The following is a 23,338-nucleotide window of genomic DNA, read 5'->3' as shown; positions in this document are numbered from 1 at the left end:
ACCCCTATGCTTTCCTTGGCTTCATTCCCTGTTGTCTCTACATGGTCTTAACAAGAAATCAAGCCCCTTTGTTTGCCTTCTTGTTCATTCATAACCAGGGTCTCAAATATAGTAGCCTTGACACCATTAGGTAGCATACGAGGATTTATTGGCCACGTGCGTCTTCTCCTAAACTGACATGCTACGTGATGCCGTCAGGCCAAGAAAAGGATGTTTCACATCTGCTTGCTATGGCTCCGAGTGGCACTGGCTAATACTCCCAGGGCTAGATTTAGCGCACATAAATACCCATAATAGTTGACGGAATGATGGCCGTCGTTGTAGCGCATTTAGTAGTGCAACGCATGCGTAATGCAGAGGTTGTGGGTTCTCCCAACGACGACAAGTTATCTTTTCATCCAGGCTCATTTTTTTTTTCCTCATTATTTTCTACATTTTAATTTCAACCACAGCTAATGACCCTTATGCTTTCCTTGGCTTAACTTCCGGCTGGCGTTATATGGTTGTGATTAAAAGAGACCGAGCCTCTCTGCTTCTCTTCTCCTTGTGCACTATCTCTCATGCGATTAGCGAGAGAAGTCTCTAGCCTTTATAGCGTTGCCTGCTATGTATGAAACGGAGCATAGCCCATTCTGTCATCCACCACTATTCCGCCATTCCACTGTGTGGCACTGAAGCGGAGGCCCCCCCAACTGCACACACTTCCCAACAAAAGTATGCATCTGCTTGGCCAGCCAGTGACGAAAACAGATGGTTGACTAATGTTTGTGACCCAGTAGGCATGCAGCTTTCTATAGAAATCTGGAGGCTTGTCACTTTATGCCAGAATGTGCACGTGCGAGTGCCTAACTCCAAACTTACGCTGTGCATAAAGAAAAATGTCACAAGGCTACGTAATTTTAATCTGTGTAAAAGATCAGAATAGACAGCAGAATCTGCGGTAAACGTTCCTTTGACTATGCGAGCTTCAAGAAGAAAGGAATCCTTATGAAGAAGTCTGAATTTCTCCGGCCGTATTAATGGAGCTTCTCAGAAAGTCACGTGTGCTATTACTGGCAGCCCGCTAAGGAACCCGGATGAAAGCGCGCCAACTCCGCTATCATCTGTTACCACCATGTGTTTGCGTTGTACGTTGAGATAGGCGCAAGCACCACCAAGCATTTGCTTGCCATTTTAGGTGCGAAAATGCTGTGCAAGCTTCCTGAATTTCTCTTATATGTACAAATATTCACTCATCGCACTTCAAAGCTAGAAAAATTATGTAAGTCAGCACTTTTTTAAGTTGTTTGTTACTGAGAGTGGCGTTAGCAAGGGTCCTATACAAGGACGTGAATTTTTCTCTTAAAATTGTAGAAAAAAAACCCCTTTTGCACGTACCGCAGCTCAGTTCTTGCTAAAATTTTGCAGACGGATTGAATTTTTCTTGCCCGAATCATTCAAAGTAATACTTACCGTTGTTACTTGCCTAGTTTGTCAAGAAAGAACTGCAAATTTGCACTTCCCAGATGCACCTCCGAGCAATTATTGGAAGTGAATCTCGAAGGCTCTTATTGCGACAGGGTGGGGGATTCATCACGACTATATTTAGACCAGAATTACTAAGCGGGTACGTAATAACGAAGTTTTAATGTATCATGTTGAAGCGCTGCTTTTCGGCACCTGTTGTTTTGACAAGTACGCTGTGTGCACCTCTTCACTTGACTGCCAGCATTTCAGTTTTGTGAGCCGATAAACTCTTTGTACCACAGCAGCGATATAACTGGACTCGGGGTCCATTGCATATAATGAAACCAAAGACAGAAAGAAAAGCGAGCAACATACACACGAATTTGACACTATGCCCACTATGCTGACCAAGTGCTGGCTGCCCCTTCTTGACTTCTACTCTCCTGTGCACCGCACTCTGCCGCGCATTGCATGTGCACGCTCTATTATGTCAAAGTCCGTAAACTGTGTAAAGTTGCCGTTGCAGAGAGCAGTTGTGGTTTTTTTTTTTTCTCTCTTCAGTCTGTAAGGTGCCTTTGCACCAGCACTGACAACAAGCATTTGGTTAGCGTTATCACAGTTGCGCTTTCCATCAGGTCCCTAAGTGACCATGACCATGTGCAGCCGGTTCTTACTGCATGCTTGCCGCCAGTGTTCTCTTGCCATGGCTTTGCCATCAGCTTCTCTTTCATCAATCCCACTGCACGTGCCAGTGTGCCACCACAGCATGTCTGCCTCTAGCGTGGAAGTGCAGCCTATACAAGTTAGCTATAAAATTTTGTTTAGGTGATCTCGGTATTTCTCATGTGGCATTATTAAGTCTTTCTTGCAGAACAACTGCATTGAGATTAAGTGCGCTTGCTTTAAATACATGTGCAAAAGTAAAAGATTCTAGTCTGTGAATAACTATGGCATGCCTCTTCGATCGTGGGCCTGCATAAGAGCAAAGTTGGAGCACGATTATTATGCAGGGGAAAACAAAAATCAAAATTTTCAAGAGCAAAGTTGGGGGTGCATATATTATGCGAGTACCGTATTTACGCGATTCTAACGTGCCTTCGATTGTAACGCGCACACGTTTTTTCGTAACCAAAAAAAGAAAAAAGAACAAGGCCTTCATTGTAACGCGCACCCGTTTGCCGTGACCTAAAGAAAGAAAAGTCTTTTACGGTACCACGCACCTCATTCTATACAGAAATACAACGTTCTCTCATTTGGAAAAGTCAAAGATTTGCTCCAAATTAACTAAAGTTGCAATAAATAAAAAAGTCGCAATTTCACGCGAAAGGTGAAGCATCGATTACGATAACAAATTAGTAGACAGCTATATGAAAAGGACAGTAGTTTTATTGGGCGTATGAACTTTTAAACATTCGCTTACTAACTAAATTAACAAGCATGGTGTCACGTGCATACAAGCATGCACACATCTCACTCAGTGACCACAGAAACGCTGGAGTGAGGAAGTGTGGTAGCAGGAGCGAGGGAATTGACCTTTGTGCGGCCTTTTGCTTCAACGTGAACTAAGCGACGAGAACACAGCGCGGTGCGCCTAGATGCGTAGACTCTTGTCTCCGTCGCAGATCGCTTTCAAGATAGGGGCCGCGCGGCTGCGCCGTACGTAGCAGCCACCGGTGTAGAACACCTCTCCTGTTTGCGCCAGTACCGCGCACAAGTTTCGGGAACTCCAAACGCCTGCGATGCGGCCCGATTTCCATCCGTCTCCGCAAAAGTGATCGCTTCCCTTTTAATTGCGGTATTGTGATGAACTCGGCATGTCTTTGCAGTCAGCATTTCCATGCTGATAGAGCAAACGCAGAAAACAGGAAGATTGATGGTGGACTAACTAACCTGAGCACACTTACTACAGCGCATGGAGGGAGCTACGGCAGCTAAGGATATTCCCCTGAAGGGGAAATCAATTTTCTGGTTCGAAACTAGGTCGAAGTTAATAGTTTGAATAGTGGGATTTGCATGCACAAGTGCCATATGCTGACAAATTCAAATAAAAATGGTTCTTTACTGGCAAAGAATGAAACAGCTTCATCCCAGAAATCAGTTGTGTTGAAGTACAGTCGAACCCACTTATAATGATACCGGTTTGAACAATATATCGGTTTTAACAATTGAAAGCTGCTGCACCATGAACTTTTGTATGTTTTCTATGGGGAAATAACCCGCTTACTACAATGCCCCCATACCACATTATCAGTTATAACGATGCTGAGCACGGGTGTCCGTGCCAAAAGGTAATGGAATGCAAAATTCTTGAAAAGAAAAAAGAAAATGTGAAATGCAAGCCGCTACACAATCGCCCACCAACCCAACTGCTGCTGCGCGCTCCTCTCCATGAGAGATACACGCCAGCCTTGTGTGCATCTCTCCCGTCACCCTTCCGCCCCTCTGAACATGAATGGGCTGCACGGATAGCTCCGCGCTGCACCACCCTCCGAAACACAAACAGACCGTGCAAACTGCGCTGACAACCATATGACAACACTGCCGGCACTGCTCTCAAATTACTCACTCGGCTCTCACTGCTGGTTCTTTATTCTATGGGCCTCATTCTGTGCAATTCTGCTAACGGATTAATTTGCTCGTGCTTCTTTGTTCATTGCATTGAAGTCGTTCCTGGCCACATTGTTTCTCAGCCTCGTTTGACTTGCTGCTGAAACAGAAGATGGCTGATCTGCCTGTTGATCATCGGCAATGCAGGACTTTGATGGTGAAAAGAAAGCACACTGCTATAGATTGGAGATACGATCTCTCCAATGCTATTCACAGTGTGTTTACAGGAGGTATTCAGAGACCTGGATTGGGAAGAATTGGGGATAAGAGTTAATGGAGAATACCTTAGTAACTTGCGATTCGCTGATGATATTGCCTTGCTTAGTAACTCAGGGGACCAATTGCAATGCATGCTTACCGATCTGGAGAGGCAAGGCAGAAGAGTGGGTCCAAAAATTAATCTGCAGAAAACTAAAGTAATGTTTAACAGTCTCGGAAGAGAACTGCAATTTACAATAGGTAGCGAGGCACTGGAAGTGGTAAGGGAATACATCTACTTAGGGCAGGTAGTAACGGCAGATACGGATCATGAGACGGAAATAATCAGAAGAATAAGAATGGGCTGGGGTGCGTTTGGCAGGCATTCTCAGATCATGAACAGCAGGTTGCCATTATCCCTCAAGAGAAAAGTGTATAACAGCTGTGTCTTACCAGTACTCACCTACGGGGCAGAAACCTGGAGGCTTACGAAAAGGGTTCTACTCAAATTGAGGACGACGCAACGAGCTATAGAAAGAAGAATGATGGGTGTAACGTTAAGGGATAAGAAAAGAGCAGATTGGGTGAGGGAACAAACACGAGTTAATGACATCTTAGTTGAAATCAAGAAAAAGAAATGGGCATGGGCAGGACACGTAATGAGGAGGGAAGATACCCGATGGTCATTAAGGGTTACGGACTGGATTCCAAGGGAAGGGAAGCGTAGCAGGGGGCGGCAGAAAGTTAGGTGGGCGGATGAGATTAAGAAGCTTGCAGGGACGACATGGCCACAATTAGTACATGACCGGGGTTGTTGGAGAAGTATGGGAGAGGCCTTTGCCCTGCAGTGGGCGTAACCAGGCTGATGATAATGATGATGATAGATTTGGAAATGAAGTGATTCTAACTGATGAGGCGATCGCTGTGAGCATGCTTGCATCGGATAACGACAGTGACGGCCACGACGGCAGCGCTGATGCAGTAGGGCAGACTGCCTCAACATTGTTCCTGCGGGAGGTCCTGTAGACGATTCAGTTCCTCATGGGCTAGTTTCAGTGAGAGTCCTTCCACTTCACTATGTGGAGCACCTGGATGCCTTAGAGAAGGATGTTGGCAAGCTTAGTGTAAAGCAAGCAAGGCTGACGGACATGCGGTTTTCTCGTGCGAGCCTGTGGGAAGTACGTGGCGAGATGCTTGTGGCGATTTCACTCTAGCATTTCTTCTGGATTTCTCAAGCTGAGCTGCTGCCGCGGCAACCTTCCCGGATTTTTTAAAAGGCACCTTTTGGGGCCGCCAAAGCGATGCCTCAGCGGAGCTCTGTCACTTGCTGCCTGTGACCCTTCTTTGCAGTTGTTATAGCAGTGCAATTCTTGAATGCCAACAGCTGTGGCTTGTTAACAACATGCAATCAGAGCGAGTAAGAAGCAGAGTTAAACAGTTCAACGAGTCAACACAATCAGAAGCCGGATGGAGCAAGGTAGTAGGCAGAAGAACTGACCTCACCGCCATTATAATTTTCTCGGAACAGCTACGCCATTACCCATTTTGATCTTTTTTTTCATGCCACCCAGTTATAACAAGTATCGGTTATAACAATGGAATTTTCGTTGCACTTGAATATTGTTATAAGTGGGTTTGACCGTATTGTTATTCAGACATCTTCAAGCAAAAATGCAAGTTCAACACCTTTTTTGCAATCCAATAGCAGACAAAATTGGTTTAAAGGCTTTCGCTGAGTGTTGTCCTTTAGTCAACTTGACTTCTCGCGATGGTCGAGGCGGCGGGAGAGTTTTGCGTTCACCCGTAGTGATGCAGGTGATAGCATGAAGTGCGACTTTGACTGTGCAAAGGCAGCAGCGCAAGTGGTTTGGTGCAAATTCAGGGGCGGTATTTTTGGCCAATCACTTTAGGAGATACCACCACCTTCACAAGATTTCAGTTGACTCTGCACTATACACCCGTGAAAGTATATGGCTCACAGCATTCTTGCCATTGTGCACAGATAGCGTGCTTGGCACAGTAACAGTAATGCTGTCGGCAATATACGTTAATGCGTCTGGTGCCGAGTCGCGTGAAACCTTGCATAAGTGTTAGTACAGTAAAACCTCGTTAAACCATACCCGCTTAAACAGTAGTTTCGTTTTAAAAGCAGTAAAGTCAAATCCCCGACTCAGCGGCCATTGAACAAATGTGTTTTGTATCCGCATAAACCGTACCAGCTTATTGCGTATGTATCGGTTAACACGTAGTGTTTCCACTTTTCGTCGCGCAAACACGGCGGTACGTCGTCTCCATCGGGCAACCCGGCAGAACAACATGCCTCAGAGATCGGAACAACAGCCTCCAAGCGCCCTGTGCGTTTGTGCGTGAAGTCACATCAACATCAATATCATTTCGGCAGCGTGCCAGAGAGCGTCTATGAGAGCGTTGTGGTGTCATGCAAGTGAGGACTTGCGTCATGCCGAAGCTCGGATAAAAAAAACGCCGGGTGCTCCGCATAGAAGAAAAATTAGACATAGTTCGGGCTATCGAACGTGACACGAAGACGTCTGCGCTGGCACGCGACAGGGATCTGCTGTTGACTACAGTGTGTGGCATTTGGAATGCTAAGAAGTTGCTCGGCAGCGTTGCTGCGACCGCAAAGAGATGTTGGCTATGAGGTTTGACTTTTCGCCATCATTGCCTTTGTTGTTGCCGAAGTGTAGACTAGCGACAGTGTCAAGGACGATACGGAAGGCGACAGCACGGGCGATTCAGGCCCGACAGTGGCAGAGGCTGCGCGTTGCATCAGCCTCATGAATGCAATTGTCGTGACGAGAACAGCACCCCGCAATGGAAAAGGCACCCCGCGACTACTGCAGCGCTACCACGCACGTGAACGGAGAATACGTAACGCCAACGAGGAATCTGCCATGCAAGTGTTTGCCAAGAAGAGGGGGCTGGCTGAAAAGCTGGCTCGCAGCTTCAGGAAGTTTGAGGCCACTGTCGTCGCTCATAGGCCACCGCGGCATCAAACGAAAATAACACTTTTGTCGCGCGAAGTGAATAAATACTGCATGTTTTCTTTCCCCTTTCATCGCACTCTCTCAGAGTTCCATTTTTGACAGGTAAGTAGGCGATCTCATGCTATTTGGTTAAACAATACTACCGTTTAGTACGCACTTTTCCGAGCTCCGGCCAACTATGGCTTAACGAGGTTTCACAGCATTTCCGAAAGTGATGGCCAAAGAATACCGTTCCAGCTTGTTGCTTTCCGCCTACATGCGATTAGCCTGTTCAGTCCAGTAAGTGCATGCACAAACTTGCTAGGCACACACTTATCAGTGTAGCCTGTGCGCATGATCGCAGACCCAATCATCGATGAGCACCAAACATCCTGCAACCGTTTACCACTCTCCGCAATGGCTGCCTCGGCTATTAGGCCTAAACAGCGCTGCTTCGCCGGGTGTCAGCGACCAACGCTACGGTTTCGTACAGAGTCGACGCCAATCTACTCGCAGTGACCATATGGCTCTCAGGAAGCCAAGAAACCACCTCACCAGCAAAAGTGAGAGTATGAGGGACAAACCTAATTGTCCAAACTTTCTTCACGGCCACAATTTTTAACGATGTCGTGAGCATGGGTTATGTCTGAAAGAACAAGTCGGACAACTTCCAGCATGCGGAACTTAGGTTGACTTCATACGTTGGGGTTCAAGACAGAAGGTGGTGATGCCGCAAGATCGGCATTCGATTATCGAGCAGGCGAAAAAGTCAGTTGGTGACTGTAAACGAATTTCAGTTTTCGCTTGCCTTGGCTATGAGCAACGTTATGGCAATGAAGCTTGCTTACCAAAACCAAGTCAATTATACATGTTTTTAAAATTATATTCATTCGTTTCGAAAAGCATTGACTTTTGAAATTCGAGCCGAAGCGAATATCGAATAGCATTATATTCAATCAAATATTCACACAAGTCTAGTTTTTAGTCTGGAGAATGACTGTTGCACTTTGCAGAGGTGCATGACAGAAAACTAGGCGATAATAACTGTCCTTCTCAGGTGGTCCTCACTGGCGGTTTCACAAAGAAACAAAGAAAAAGACACTTCTACATGTGTGTGACCGCTAAAGAATAACTGCTCAACATTGTTCAACTGCAATAATTTGTGACCTTTCTAATGACCTCTACCGTTACCAACACTCAAATTGTGTGTTGCTCACTCTGACCGAACGTTGACCCTTTAACACCCTGAAGCCAAGTGCGGAAACTAGTGAAGGCCAGTATATATGAGTAGGAAAATGCCAGTGCACAGGAAGATAACATGCCCCTTTGATGTACTAGGTTCAGCACAGGCTGCATGTTTTCTGAAAACGTGACCATGTTGGAAAAATACAATATTTATTCAAATAGGTTGAGGTATTTTTTTTCAAGGATGTTACCCAAAATGAGCTAGTATCAACCTATACTTGTGAACAAAGCTACCAAAAGGAGCAAGCTAATGGATTTCCTCCATCACGTCCACTGTAAAGCCAGTATGGAGATTATCGAGAATGGCTTTAAGGTATGCTGCATGTCCAATATACTTGATGGCAACAAGGACGATGTCGTTTGGGATGCCAAGGATACTTGTAAAGCATCCAACGAGGATGACTTCTCTGGCAGTCTGGCGAGGATGCAGCTTGTCGCATTGACTAGCGAGATTTAATAGCTGAGCTTACAGCAAGTACAGGCGCGTCGTGTTCAAAGTCTTTTGTTTTTCTAAAAAGATATACTTCAACCTATGTTTGAATCATCGTTACTAGACTAGCTTCAGTTTTAAAACTCGGCGCCGTTGCGCGGAACCGCCACCCGCCCGCGCCTTCGTGGCGCTGCAGTCGCACCCGGCTTCACTACCTCACTAGCCAGCTACGCGGGCGGGCCGGACTAAGCACGCGGTGCAGCGTTGGTGTATGCTGTGGTTCGCTGTTGACAGCGAATTTCAGCAAGCATGTCATCCGTAGAACTGCAGCCTTCGCCGAGTTTCTTAAGAATATCAGCAGACGATGCCGACGCGCTGCGTACCTGGCTGCATAGGCCGCTATCGGAACGATGTCGACAGTTCGGCGCACCACTTTTTCTGTGCTCCCAGCAATGCGATCGACGCTTCGCTCGGCGTGAAACAGAGAGATTCCTCGTGCCAAACGGGAACTTTCTGCGAAATCCACGGCACGCCCTCGTGCCACTGCTTCCGCGTTCGTCGTTGTCTTCCACAGCTGGCTGCGTTGCCGTTCATCATTCCAGCGTAGAATTTCACTTCACTTCTGTCGTCGTAATGTGGAGGCCGCGTTTACGGGGGTATGAGCCATCGCTTAAGGGAGTATGAGCCACTCATTGTCTTACGTAACGGACAGATTTAATTTTGAAGAAATTTAATTTCGAAGAATCACAAGCGGCAAATCGCGGGCGAAGGCTGCTAACCACGCCGCCGAGCCAACTCGAGACATCGAACGCAAGCGACAACTGCGGACTGCGGGCATATCGTCAGTGACGTCGTTCTCTCCGTCGCAGCCGATTGTGCGTGTAACCTCATAACTGAGAAATACTTCAATGAACCCTCGGGATTAACCCAGTGATAAACACAGGGACGGCACGTTTCAGCTTCGCTGATTAAGCATCTTCACAGAATGAAAAATCCGACTTTTCTTTTTTTGTGTGTGTGGCTTGTGTGTATAAAGACCGACCTTATCTTTCTTTTTGTAGCGCTTCTTTGGCGTGGTGAGAAGCTTCGGTGTGGATGAAGATCATTCTACAATCACGCACTTTGGCCAGATATTCAGTCTCGTGAGCCTAAACTGCGCGAAACGTTAAGACGACAGGAAGAAACACACAACATTTAGAAACGCAGATTCTGCGTTTTGCTGTATGCGTTTCTTCCTTTCGTGCAGTTTACCCTTCTTTCACTATTAACGAACTGGCGCGATAAATCTTATTGCTGTAAGTGGATACCGCTTTCTTGTGGTATCGCTAATTCGGACAAGGGAGAACGCCAGCGAGCGTGAAACACGCGCAAGGCTGTGACGAGGCGTCTGCAGTGGAGCCCGATGGAACAGCGTTGCCCTCTGGCGGCTGTCAGAGAAGTGGCGACAGCGGCTGTAAGCGCGCGGGCGGGGAGTTTTACAACTGAAGCTAGTCTAGTAACGTTGGTTTGAACAGTAAATATTTATTTTTTGGCGAGTACCATATAAGGAGTCAACCTGTATTCATGTTCGACCTATTTTATGGTAAATACGTGTTTGCAAAAGGATGCTAAAACTGCTCTGGTCTTTGCTGATGTAAAGATGTCATCAGCAAATATGAAAGGCTGCACAGCACAAATGTCGTGTCCACTCAATAATGAAACGCTTAAAGAAAAAATTCGGACAGCCGGCACAATCTGTAAAACACTGGGACACTTGGAATTAGTAATTCAGGACAACAAAGCTTGCAGAAACCAGGTCCCACAAGCTACCTGCAACGTAGGCTACCTGTAGACAACATTGTCATTGGGACACATTACAGCACCTGCACATATACTTGAAATCCAAGCAGCAGTAATTAGAGTGATGATAGGAATGGATGCAACCCTGCAAACATTGAAGTTTCTGTATCCCCCAGGAAATCTGCTAGACAGCATGTGTAGAAGGCACTCCCAAGCTAGGACATGAATAGGTTTGGCTTGAAGAATGATAGGCATAGAAAGAAAAGGCTTGCTAAAGAGAAAGCGCAAAGATGATACGCACGGCTTGTCGAAGGGCAGGACACACTGCCTGCCCTTATTATTCGGGTTGCCAACCAGGTCTGGTACCCGGTGCCACTCGAGTGTATTTGGAAACTGGATCGAGCCAATGAGCTGTAAAGTTCAAATCACAATTACACAGTGTAAAAGGCAGCAGCAGTGGCTTCGCATACAATACACAAAGTAAATAATCTAGAGTAAAATTTCGTCCAAACGTTTTGTAAAAAAATGCAAGAAAAAACGTATTAACTGGAAAAACATATGACCCAAGGTCACTAAAAATTTGACAGGCTCAACTGTAGTTGACATTACGGAATGTGAAGCGGTGCGCGAATCGTTGCTGCACGAGACACCGACATGCGCCAAGCTGGTGGAGACCAAACGGCCCGAGAAGCGTGCTGTCATTTTTGAGGCTTCGGCAAGTTTATATTTGGGCTCCTCTAACTCGGCCTGAGTCAGAAGCTTCTTCGTGGGGGCATTTTTGGTGGGAAGGTTTGACGTGTCCACTCAGCACAAATGATTGCAGCACAATACACCAATATGCGTCGAGCTGGTGAGGCCCAAGCAACCCAGGATGCATGTTCTCTTTTCTATTGCATAGTGTTTCAATACACTGATGGGAAACTGAAACTAAATTGGCCTGATAGGTGACACCAGATTACGATGCTATAAAAGCGAAATGTGACGCTCACTTCCGGTGCTTTTGAATCATCACCTTTTCCTTGAAAAGCTTTCCTCATGATACAAGATGGAGTCGATTATTACTCTTGACACAATACACTGAGTAAGGCACAATATGGAGAAACAATATTCCCATGGTGCAGAATAGTGCAAAGGATAAAGCAGTTCCACTACTAATAAAACCTAAAGGACTATGTGAAAGTATTTCACTCAACATGACTTTTTTTTTTCTATGGAAGCATCCTAGGGGGAAGTGAAGTTCATAAAATGAAGTTTAACCTGCAGTGCACAAGACTGAAACGACTACAGTGAAACCTCGTTACTACGAACACCACATTAAGGAACTTTTCAGATTAACAAACTTTTCAGAAATCTCCTGCTGACTTCTTATGGCTTCGATGTAAAAATATTTCAGTACTACGAACTTAAGAATACCAAATTTCCAGAATACTGATCGTTATCCAATTTCCATATTATGTTATCAATGCCTCAGTACTACGAACTAATATTCCGAAGTTTGGGGATTCTTAGATTTCCATGTACCCTTCATGGCAGCCGAAACAGTAGGCTAGCAGACGAGAAGGTGCAAAAAACAGACGCTGTGGCACATGGATTTGGAAAACCTGAGACGGCGATCAATAAAAAAAACACTAGAGAACTTTTTAAAACTTTTTTTTCTATGCATCGGGTTTCACAAGCGCATGCTCCGCCCAGGCAAGTGTCACCGAACAACGGAAGAGTGCCTCTTCCTTCTTTCACCCTTCTTTCTTTCACACTACTTTCTGCAGCCGTACTAGCTATGTGCGCGGAAAACTGTAACCTCCATACTCACGGGCATGCCACACAGTCGCACTTTGCACTTTACGACAGTCATTTACATGCGCTTGCGCTTTGGTACTATAGTCCAGGTGTCCGCCTCGAGTGTGACAGTTGTGTCCACGGCAAGGAATGTGAAAAACCAACAAGCAAGACACATTGTGCTTCGGAGGCGGCATGGAACTTCCATTTTGTCAGTAGTTTTCTCAGTATCACTGTCTGCTTTGCATGCGTCGCTCTTATTATACGGTGCTTCGGTGGTGTGTGGCGGTGAAATCTATGGAAAATAGCATCAGCACGGGCCGAGAGCCAACAGCGACGTTTTTGTGGATAGCTCAAACGGTGACAACTTATGAACTGATGGCATGATTGGTGGAATGGTTAATGTTGAGGCTTTCACTGTAACAACCTTTCAAAATAACAAACAATTTTTGGAGGTCCTACGTGATTCGTTATATCGCAATTTGACTGTACATTCACCAGAGGCCATGTTCATCTGTTCAGTAAGACAATTACGTGCAACTCAAGCTTTTAGGTAGCACTGCTACTGACAAAAAGTCCCCTAGTTAGCTTTGCATGCTTCTCTGTTCCATGCAGCTCTTTTCTGTGTTTTGTTTTATGCTTCAGAAAAGCTACTGGCATTTCAAATTTTATCGTAGCGGTGCTATACTCCGAGATTCTCTATGCATAGCAAAGATGCCATGGACGCTGGTCTTAGCTAAAACACCTAGACAGCATGAGACACTGGAAAGCTTGTTTTGGGGCAGCTTGATGCACTAGTACTGCCACTTTTAATCATGACGTGGCACAAATTCATTTGAGGCAATTCAGTGCTTTTGGCACAAGTACAGGCTCTCTAGACACCACTGCATGGCACCTTTACCTAGCTTAGAGTTTGCTGTTGGGTAACCAAATTTGGACTATGCCAATAAAGTGCAACCCTGCTCTCAGCAATTTCAATGACCCCTGCCATTCACATCTACAGTCAAAAACTATAGGGTTGTGCTCCCCAGCCCTTCTGACTGTGTTGTGGCCACCGCTTTCAGGAACAGGAGGGTGTGCTGCCTCCCAATTTGATTGACAGACCCTAGGGGGAAAGGCACCCTGCCACATAGTTTGAAACAGTCCAGCACTCTGAAACGGTCCACTTCACAGTATGTGCAGTATACAAGAAAAGAGGGCAACTAGCCAAATGCGGGAGTCACATGACTGGAAGAAGGCAGGAGAAAATGGCTCTTAGCAACTTGCAAGTTCTCAACCACCATCTTGCTCAGAGTTTTTGCCTCACAACTCACCTCATTGAAGTTATAGGCCGGGTCCAACCAGGATGAAACAGCGTCTTCGCCATCAAGGATCACCTGAGAAAAGTAGGACGAGAGCCCACAGCTTGTTAATGAAAGCTCGCTGCTCCTTCCTGCTATGTTATTTCAAGCAGCCCCGACATACAGCTGCCCACAAGAGTGATCAGCAGGACGAGGGGAGCTAGGAAAAAGAAAACTTTATGTAAAGCCCTGGCGCACAGTCAGGAGTTTGATGGTGCAAAGCATAGGCTAGGCACATAAATCCGAACTGGAGCCCTCGAGTCCAGGCAGTGCAGTTAGGATGCGAGAAAGTCTAGCTTTATACACTTCCTGTGTTCCAAAAGCTCTTCTATGCTGGTGGTCGTACGTGCCATGTACAGATTGCACATACAGTAAAAGCTCATAAATATAACTGTCGTTAATTCGGACTCATCCTCTGGTCCCGGCAGACGTACGTATTTAATGACATCGAACTCTTCTTCATTCAGACGTATCTGGCCTCACACTGGTTAATTCGGACAACTCTCGAAGTGTGGCAAGCGGCATAAATGTACAACGCAAATAAGCAGAAGCAGCGCTAGCGTTCAACTGAAACAAAGCAGCAGATTCTGCATCGCCATGGTCATCAGTCGAAACCCCACAGGAATGACAGGAATGCTGCAATGCTTCATGCCTATTTGTGCCTTCATCGCGTTTATTATTGCGTTTGGTACAGCATATGACACTGTGTTATCCACATGCTTTTAGGACTGCATAGTTACCATCGGCTATGATTGCATCGATAACGACCATGGTTTTATCCATGGCGGTTGCAGCAAATAGTACAGTAGAACACTATTGATACAATCCTGTTTCGTACAATTTCACAGCGCCAACGCACACGAGCGAGAACACAAAAATGACCCTGTACAGTTATGCTTGTTTGCTGAATGACAAACTCCAGATAAAGAACAGTCTGTCGGCACCAATGTTCAGTGCATCGCCAAATTGCGATCGTATGACGCATTTTCTGGCTGCTACATCCCATGAAAACAACAAAAGGTGCGAAGCACATGCATGAAAAGCACTAAGTGCCCACCCTGGCAGCATTCCCGCACTAATTTCTTGTCCGTGTCCCATGAAAATACCAGCACGTGTGCATTCCTCTTCTGGTACAAGCAAACCTCATGGGTCGTCGCGTAGCACATCACCATTCACAGCTATCGCCACCAACCTTATTGCGATAAGCATCTTCACCCAAGGTGTCTAGCAAATTCCTTTTCAATATTCTCCTACTTTTCCAGGTTTTCCATGACTTGCACCGCAAAAATTCCATGATTAAAAAAAAAACAACGTCAGAATACAGCAACTGTTTTGTTTTGTGTTCTTTTTTTCAACATAATGTCCAAAAAATTGGCCAGTCCGGAAGAAACAAAACTTGACAGAAAACCTTCAACTTACAATGGCAGCAAGAAAAATTTAAGTACAGTAGACTTGCATTAATTCAACTCCAGTTAATTCAATTTTTTTGGTTAACTGGATCGCAACCGAAGCCTCTGGCTTTGCACCTGTACATTTCCAAGGGCTCAAACTTTCCAAATTTTGATGATGAATTTGGCTTTCGCCGGGTACTTCCAGATTGGCTGGTCAGCATGCATGCACCTAATCTCAATGGTGACCCCAGTGGTGACTTCAATAGCGGTAGCAACTGTTTTGGCAATGCTTAGTGTATAGCGAATGCATGGGACAAGCGTCATCTCTCATTGAAAATGCCTATTTGCAGCCTGTGTACTTGTGCCAGGCACCAAGACCACAAAAGATAAGCTTTTTTAATTATAAATTCTGATACTTCTGGGGCCAAATGCGCTTAAAATTATGTGGCCAGATTATCACTTGTAACACCTTACGAACAGATGATGTCCAACGAGATCAAGTGAGGCTTAATGGGGCCTCCAAAATTTCGACCACTATTATGGTCGGGCTCTAGGGGCATGTGATCACGTCATGATAAAATCCGAATAACAATATGACTGTAAACAAAGACCACTCATCAAGCAAAAATATCAATTAAAATTGAAAAAAATGGGGCATTAAATAAGTCAGCAACCAGTGAGCATAGTTCTAAAAGTTAAGAACCCGTTTGTCGATCACAGATGGAATATTCTTAGTTATTTTTAAATATCGATGAAAAATGGTCATTTCAAGCTAAATGAACCAGACATGAAGTTAGTCCCACCCGCCGTGGTTGCTCAGTGGCTATGGTGTTAGGCTGCTGAGCACGAGGTCGCGGGATCGAATCCCGGCCACGGCGGCCGCATTTCGATGGGGGCGAAATGCGAAAACACCCATGCACTTAGATTTAGGTGCACGTTAAAGAACCCCTGGTGGTCGAAATTTCCGGAGTCCCCCACTACGGCGTGCCTCATAATCAGAAAGTGGTTTTGGCACGTAAAACCCCACAATTTAATTTTTAATGAAGTTAGTCCCCTCCAATGTATGCAGTGGTATCTCGATAAACGGAACTGCCTCTTAAACGGAACACCATCCTTACGGTTGTTTCGTTTTGTATTCATGAAATTGTATTCAGCTTTGTCTCTCAGTAAATGGAACTCCTGATAAACAGAATCAATTTTCCTGGTCCCTTGCGGTTCTGTTTAAAGAGAGTCCACTGTATGTGTAAACGCTGTGGCAAATTTACTACTCGTAATGAAGTGCATTCCCATTTTTCTGGCATAAAAGAATTTTCTGCCTGAGTGCCATTACACTTTCACAATGCAAGGCAAGACATGGTGTACAAGAAAATGTTTTTAAATATTACACCAAATTTCACGAGTACAACTTTGATGTAAGCCCCCTATTTTGGGCATCATTCTATTTTTGCTGCATTTACTGTTAAATCAAGAAGCACAACTTATGACAGGTCTGAAGTTCATAGAATTTTTAGCTTCTCTTACTGTCATTTTATTATCTGATATTGACAATCTTAAACATTAATAACTGGATGAAAGTTATTTGTCATGCAATAAATGCAATCGGAAGGAAAAAATGGTACCAAATTAGAAAACGTGGCACTTCTGCTGTAGCTGGAACATTGCTCTGGGCCATCTTAAAATAAGAATGATAGTTCATTAGACAGCAGGATCCATTAAAACTTGCTTAAGAGGAAGCTTTAGCTCGGGCCCAACTCCGACGCGGCCTATTCAAATACATGTAAAACGCAAGAATGTTTTTATGAGATAACCCCAGGACCGATTTTGATGAAATTTGTTGCATATGAAAGAGAAAGTCAAATTCTAGTGACTGTTGGAAGCGGAATTTCGATTTAGGGCTGGAATTTTCTTAAATCGATTTTCAAATATTTGACCGTTTGAAAAAAATGGAAGCACGAAGTTTAGAAATTCATAGCTCTGCATCAAGTACTGATATCGCGGTTCTGTGAACGGCATCCATTAGATCATTCAAAGCGGACAAATTCAATATGTCATTTTACATCTTACGTGAATTTGTTACGTTGGTTACAACGGTTTTGCAAAAGTTATATTTCGCTATGATTAAATTTTTTTTATATTCATGTGTAACACATCAATTTTGTCCGCTTTAGATGTACTATTAGATGCAATTCACAGAATTGTATTATCATGTTTAGTGGTTGAGTTACAGAGTTGTAAACTTCATAGTTTCGTTTTTTGAAAATTTTCGATTTTTGGAAATTTTTAATAAAAAATTCACGACCTAACTCAAAAATTCGAAACCAAAAGTCACTAGATTTTAAGTTTGTCTTTTAAATGCAGCAAACCTCGTCAAATTTGGTGCAGTGGTTGCCGAGAAAAACGAATTCTCCTTTTACATGTATATAGATAGGAGCACTCGAGCTAAAGCTTCCTCTTAAGAGACCTCATTGAAAGTTTCTTTTTTATGCAAGAAAAAGTTTCAAAATAGGATCACTCAGTACATCTTCACTGCAATGCATGCCTTAATTTGGAGAGCAAATAGTGCGTGGATAACATTTTTGTCTTATACGAAAGTGCTGAAGGGAGTGCTGGACATGTGGCTTTGACTGCACTGCAATGTAGTTCTTCCTATTGCGTTTTCCAGCTAAGTGCTGCACACCTAGAGTAGAAGCTAATGCTGGTTCAAAACAGGTTTAAAAGAATTGGCCTTTTTCAGCGATGCAGAAGAAGCTTATTTCATCGCAGAAGATTTGGTTTATGCCGCATAGCTGCCACATAGTAGCGAATGAAGACATATTATTACAACCGGGTTTTAATAGTATAACAAAATACGTTAGTGAAGCAGTCACAGCAGCTCTGCACTTGAAGTCTGTGCTATGTCCAGCTCCTTCCTCCATCTTTGATCCCTGCATGTTGAGGTGTTGCATGTGGGTGACAGCGCAACCCACTGGATTTGTTACACGAAAAAAAAAAAAGACGACAAAAACCACGTGTTTCTATTGGCTATGATGCAGATAGCATGCAGCATCAACTCATTAAAACAAAGGAAATAGTACTGCTCTGTGGCAAACTAAAGCCTTCAGTGCGTCCTTGGTGTGCACTCTATGCGACAGGTTCGTCCCTGCCCCTATCAATATCCTTAAAAACTGCACCACACAAGCTGCTTCCCGTATGGCCAAGCCCTTAGTATAAACAACTGTACTACGGTAGAAGGTTGTACAGTCTTGCAAGTGCATGCAGGGACAAGGCGTGCACTCATGGTGAGCCAGAGCTGCAAGTAATTTACGAATCAATTACTTTATTATGGTGATTGAAAACAGATTTATTGTGCAAGAAAGCTGACTTGCAGTGCTGCAAAGAGCCTAATAACCTTGCAGGGAACCAACCTACATGAACTTGAAACTTGGGCAGTTTAGTCAGTCATTTTCCATGACTTTACTCCCTAAATTGAAGCATTCCTTGACAATTCCAGATGCTTAGAATTTCCCAAATTTCCAGGTCGCTACAAACCTAACTGTTCCACAGCGCGTGCGTGTTGCTTAGTGCCATTTGAACTTGGAAGCGTACTGCACACCTTTAATAGGCGATAACCCAAACGCACTGACATTCCCTACTGTAGGCAGCGTGAAGTGAAAGTCATGTTTTGCTCTGGCGGCTTTGTATCCTGGCATTGACCACCAGCTCAATTTCATTTTGGTTTCCCATTGCCATCCTAAAACATTGGGCAATAGGAAAACGATAACACTCGTCTCGGGCTGCTCGGTACCCACTAGCTCAATGCATGTCAATTCGCACAACGCTTCACATGTAGATGTCAACTACAGTTCAGACTGCCAAATTTTTCAATGACTTCGCATTGCATGTTTTCCCAGTTAGTAAGTCTTTTCTCACAAATTTTTTCTCAGGAACGTATGACCGAGATTTCACTGTAGTTATGGTTTGACTCAACGCACACATTTGGTGCGCGCCTTCAGAAATCTGTGGTCGCCATCCATCACCGCGTCTTTAGCAACTGCTGTTTCGTCCGCAGCGGTGGTTGCAACAAGCAGAAGTTTCATTTTGACTCAGTGCAATGCATGCACAACATCACAAACACAGCGGAAGCTATTGAGGACGAAGAGCAATTTTACCACAGCCTGCGCGCTGGCATCAAGCCCACCGGCTTCATCGCAGTGGATGGATGCGCTGTTGCCAACCAGCTCAATGGCGAAAAAAATCATTGGGATGTGCGCGCGGCATTGAAAAGCACATCTCGGATGAAGCCACTTCAACGCCGTACTGCAAAGGAAGTGCGACATCTTTGCCACTGCGAGCACTAATCTGTCAAGAGATGACAAGTATTGCAGATTCCCAACTGCTTTTGTGCTAAATAGAAATAGAATATGTTGATTCATTAAGTAAATGCATGCTGTCAGTAAGCATTTGGTATTTATACCCTCAATAATTCAAAATTCGGTTAATCTGGACATTTTTTTTTTTTTTTTTTTTGCTACCGTGAGATCTGAATTAACAAGCTTTTACTGGATACAGTAGAATCTTGGTAAATGAAAATCACTAAACCAGAACGACATACACTGCTTGGTATTTTAGTTAAGTACAACGCAAAAAAACTTTTTATACATAGGCAAAATTTTTGCATCACTCTATAAACGGAACCACATAAGATGTCCCGACATTTCAACAAGCAGAGCTGGCAGTGCAAGTGCTGAAGTTTTCCCCTCTCCAGAACGAACCAGGATCTGCAATGGAAGAGGTCTGCTCTTGGCGACAATTGACATGCTATTCTAGAATACTGGTTTATCAATTTAGAGGGGTGCTGGAACGCTTTTCAAACACAATAAGGCAACATTCACAATCTGTAGCCAATGCTGCTACGAACATGCGAGTCAGGTATCATTCCAGTGCATGCAGCAGGAAGCCTCTAAGTTCACAAAATAGCTTGCTTGGCTTGCTCGCTCTCTCCTGTGGCTTTCAAGCTCTTTTTATGCTGCATCTTATGTTACAGCCAGTGCAACAGCCCTTAGATGCCAGCCATTGAGCTATTGTTCATGACTATGAATTACTCGCTAACAAAAGATTACATGTGTATGCCCACCCTTCCAGATGCTGTATGAAATGAGGAAAAGGTGGTTGTTAATGCATCCTGCCCATCCTGTCACCGGTCCTTTGCCACTCCTGGGCACCTACGCCAGACATCAACCTTTAAAATTTAACAAGCTCACGCAGATAGAGGGGAAAAAAAAAAAAAAAAGAGGAGTATACAGGGTGCAACAACAGCTAAGAGGAACCAAGGGGTAATGAGAAAAGTGCAATCTTTATGTTTCGGATGTTATTGGATCCTTGTCAAAAAAATTCTTCAGAATATATTCTCCAAAAACCATCACACGCATTACACGGTGTAGATCGGATTTCAAGAAAAGGTGTTTCAAGACCCCTTAAAATGAAACTTGAAATGCATTTTTCGTAGGCTCGTGCGAATATCAATTTTTTTGTTCAATGCGAAGTTCAAGCAAATAGTAATAAGTGTCAAATTTCGAAGTGAGTAGTTCAAAGTTGTGGGATTTGCATAAAACCTTGACATAACAGCCAAATATTGAGAAATCGAAGAAAAGTTGGCTCTTTACTTGCAAAAAAAGGGAACAGCTTCATCTCTGGGGTTAGCTTATTTTCGAAGTGCTGTTACTCAGATATTTTCATGCAAGAACGCGCAGGTTCAACATTTCCTACAACTCCAGCAGCAGAGAAAATTTTACAGGCTCTTGCTCCCTGTTGTGCTTCAGTCTAGCTAAAATTTTGTGATAGTTGAGGCCACAAGGGCATTTCCCGTTCACCCGTTGTGCATGGTCGCAACACTGTGTGAAGTGCCACCTTGACTGCGCAACGCCGGCAATTCATTCTGTGTTGTGCAAATTCAGTTTGATGCTTTTCATCTACACACGAGCTTGACCTGTTCTGTTATGCAAATGCATAGACAAACTTAGTAGGCACCCTCACCCCTTTTGCGGTTCTCAGACTGGCCTGTGCACATCATCTACGACCCAATCTCTGAGGGGAGGCAAACTTCTTACGAAGGTTTCACATCCACTGCCACTCCTGCCATTACTGTTAGGCCTAATCAGCACTGTTTTTCCAGGTGTCAGTCACCAAAGTTATGGTTTAGTGCCGCAGGTGCAGGTACGTATATGTGGATTTCGACTTGAGGCGTGGCTTCAGGGCAGCAGAAATTTTACCTTGAGGTGTGGTTTCCGGCAGCACAGGCCGCGATGCCGTGAAACCACTTTTAGGGCAATGTTCAACATCAGTGTCACCGTAGAGGTGGGGTACAGAGCTGCTGGCCAAAAATGCAACATCGATAATTCATGCATCCCCAAATGGAGACTTTTTACAAAGATTATGGTGTTGTATACAGTTATTCCCGTGGGTTACATGCACATTTATCGTACTTTCCCGGTAGTTGTCATTGGAGATGTGGCTTATAACGGGAAAAAATGCATATTCATTCAATTCAAATTCTTCAAGAACTACTAATTCTGAAATTAGAGCCAAAGCAAATATCGAATAGCCTAATATTCAATCAAATATTCAAAAATATTGAGCATCTGCACAAGCCTAATTTTTGCCGCTAACCAGTGAGGCAATAGGTGTGGACCTTCCAAGGCTCAACATGCGGAGTAACACAATACTTCGCAGCATAAAAGCTATAGCTGGTTCTTTCAAAATGCAAAGTTTACTTACAGGCACTCTGGAGTGCAGCCAACGCATGTACGAGGGTGCTTCCATGGTAAGGATGCTGAACGAGTGCAGGCCCTTCTGAAATGTCATAAAGGGAAGGCAAACTGCAATGAAATTTCACTTTGGTTAAACTGGTTACAAACAAGTATGCACTATACACAAGTACTATTGAAGAAACCCTGGCATAGCTACGGAGTAGGTAATTGTCTAGTTTTCTTATTAGCAGCCTTTAAAGGGACACTTAAGAAAAAAAAAATATTCAAGCTGTGTTAGTAAATTACGTTTATAAATAAAGCCATCCTTACCACAAGAAGACGATTCGTAAGCTAGAAAAGCCAGAAATTCTCATGCTTTTAAAACAATGTTTTAACAAAGAAAGAGTTTCCTCAAAATGGATTAACGGATCACTTATTTCATGAACAACTTTTATTTCAATATAAATATTTACTGATCATTCTCGACAGATTAGGCAGAAATCTGGCAGCGCTTGACGCTGCTAGTAGCTCCTCTAATGCGGCAGTTCGAAACTCTCGTAAGCTTTCAGCCACGTGGAAACATACTAAACTGGGTGCGTCGCCGTGCGGACATGACCTCCAAAATCAACAGTGCACTGTGAACGTTTATGGTCTCAGAGGCCATGCAGTGATCCCTGCTCTTGCACTCCACTGCCACCAACTCCTGTATTGCCATGGGGTATTAGATGTGTTGTGCACAACACACTGCACCTTGGTCAGGTGCTTGTGTTACTATCACACCAGAATAAAAAGATAACAGTGGAGCACACAGGTTATGATATACGCTGCATGATGTAACAATGGCAACAATAAACTGTTGCGTTCACACAATCAAGTTCAGAGCTCTGCGTTCAGCTCTTGTGTTCGGCAAGCACTTGGGTTATCCGCATGCTTTGAGCATGCCAGCAGAGCACTGCAAGCCTCTGATCCCGGAGTAAGATTAACAGGAGTGCCTACTCGCCTGATAAGGTATTACAAATTGCATCCCACCAAGCCTCTGGCTCAAATCATAGATGGCGCAGAAACTTATTACTAGCACCTTCAGCCAAGTCACACTGCATGGTCTTCAGCAGCCCATGGGCGGCAAGACATCTAACGAGGCAAAGTGTGCTTTTTGTTTGTTGACTAATCGCTCACTGTAGAACCACGCACACGTTTCCGCTGTCATCCACATGATGCTGTGTCCGCTTGTCACCTACTGAAGTTTGCGGAATACTTTTGTTTGTAAATTAATGAAAATTTAGTATGGCAAGTGCCAGTGTCATAGTAGCAGATGTTGAGCACTAATTTTGCATGATGGTGTGTTTTTACTGAAGCTCCCTTTGGTAATAAATTGACATGCAAAGCTGTAAATATTTGTCTCACATTTTTGGGCATC

General features: G+C 44.3%; 1 protein-coding gene across 2 annotated transcripts in view; it reads right to left on the bottom strand.

Annotated features, from left to right (window-relative positions):
- Nucleotides 1-23,338, bottom strand: part of LOC126548070 (abasic site processing protein HMCES-like) — a 44,190-nt gene that overhangs the window by 7,548 nt on the left and 13,304 nt on the right. For both annotated transcript variants that reach the window (XM_055063379.2, XM_055063378.2), the window contains 3 exons: nucleotides 21,950-22,024; nucleotides 13,779-13,841; nucleotides 10,991-11,100 (listed from right to left, as the gene is read on the bottom strand). In XM_055063379.2, coding sequence (XP_054919354.1) covers nucleotides 10,991-11,100; nucleotides 13,779-13,841; nucleotides 21,950-22,024 — 248 coding nt within the window. The remainder of the gene's footprint in view (nucleotides 1-10,990; nucleotides 11,101-13,778; nucleotides 13,842-21,949; nucleotides 22,025-23,338) is intronic.

This window comes from Dermacentor andersoni, chromosome 1 (assembly GCF_023375885.2).
Source record: "Dermacentor andersoni chromosome 1, qqDerAnde1_hic_scaffold, whole genome shotgun sequence".
In the NCBI taxonomy this organism is placed as follows: domain Eukaryota; kingdom Metazoa; phylum Arthropoda; class Arachnida; order Ixodida; family Ixodidae; genus Dermacentor; species Dermacentor andersoni.
This window is presented reverse-complemented; position numbering and strand designations above follow the sequence as displayed.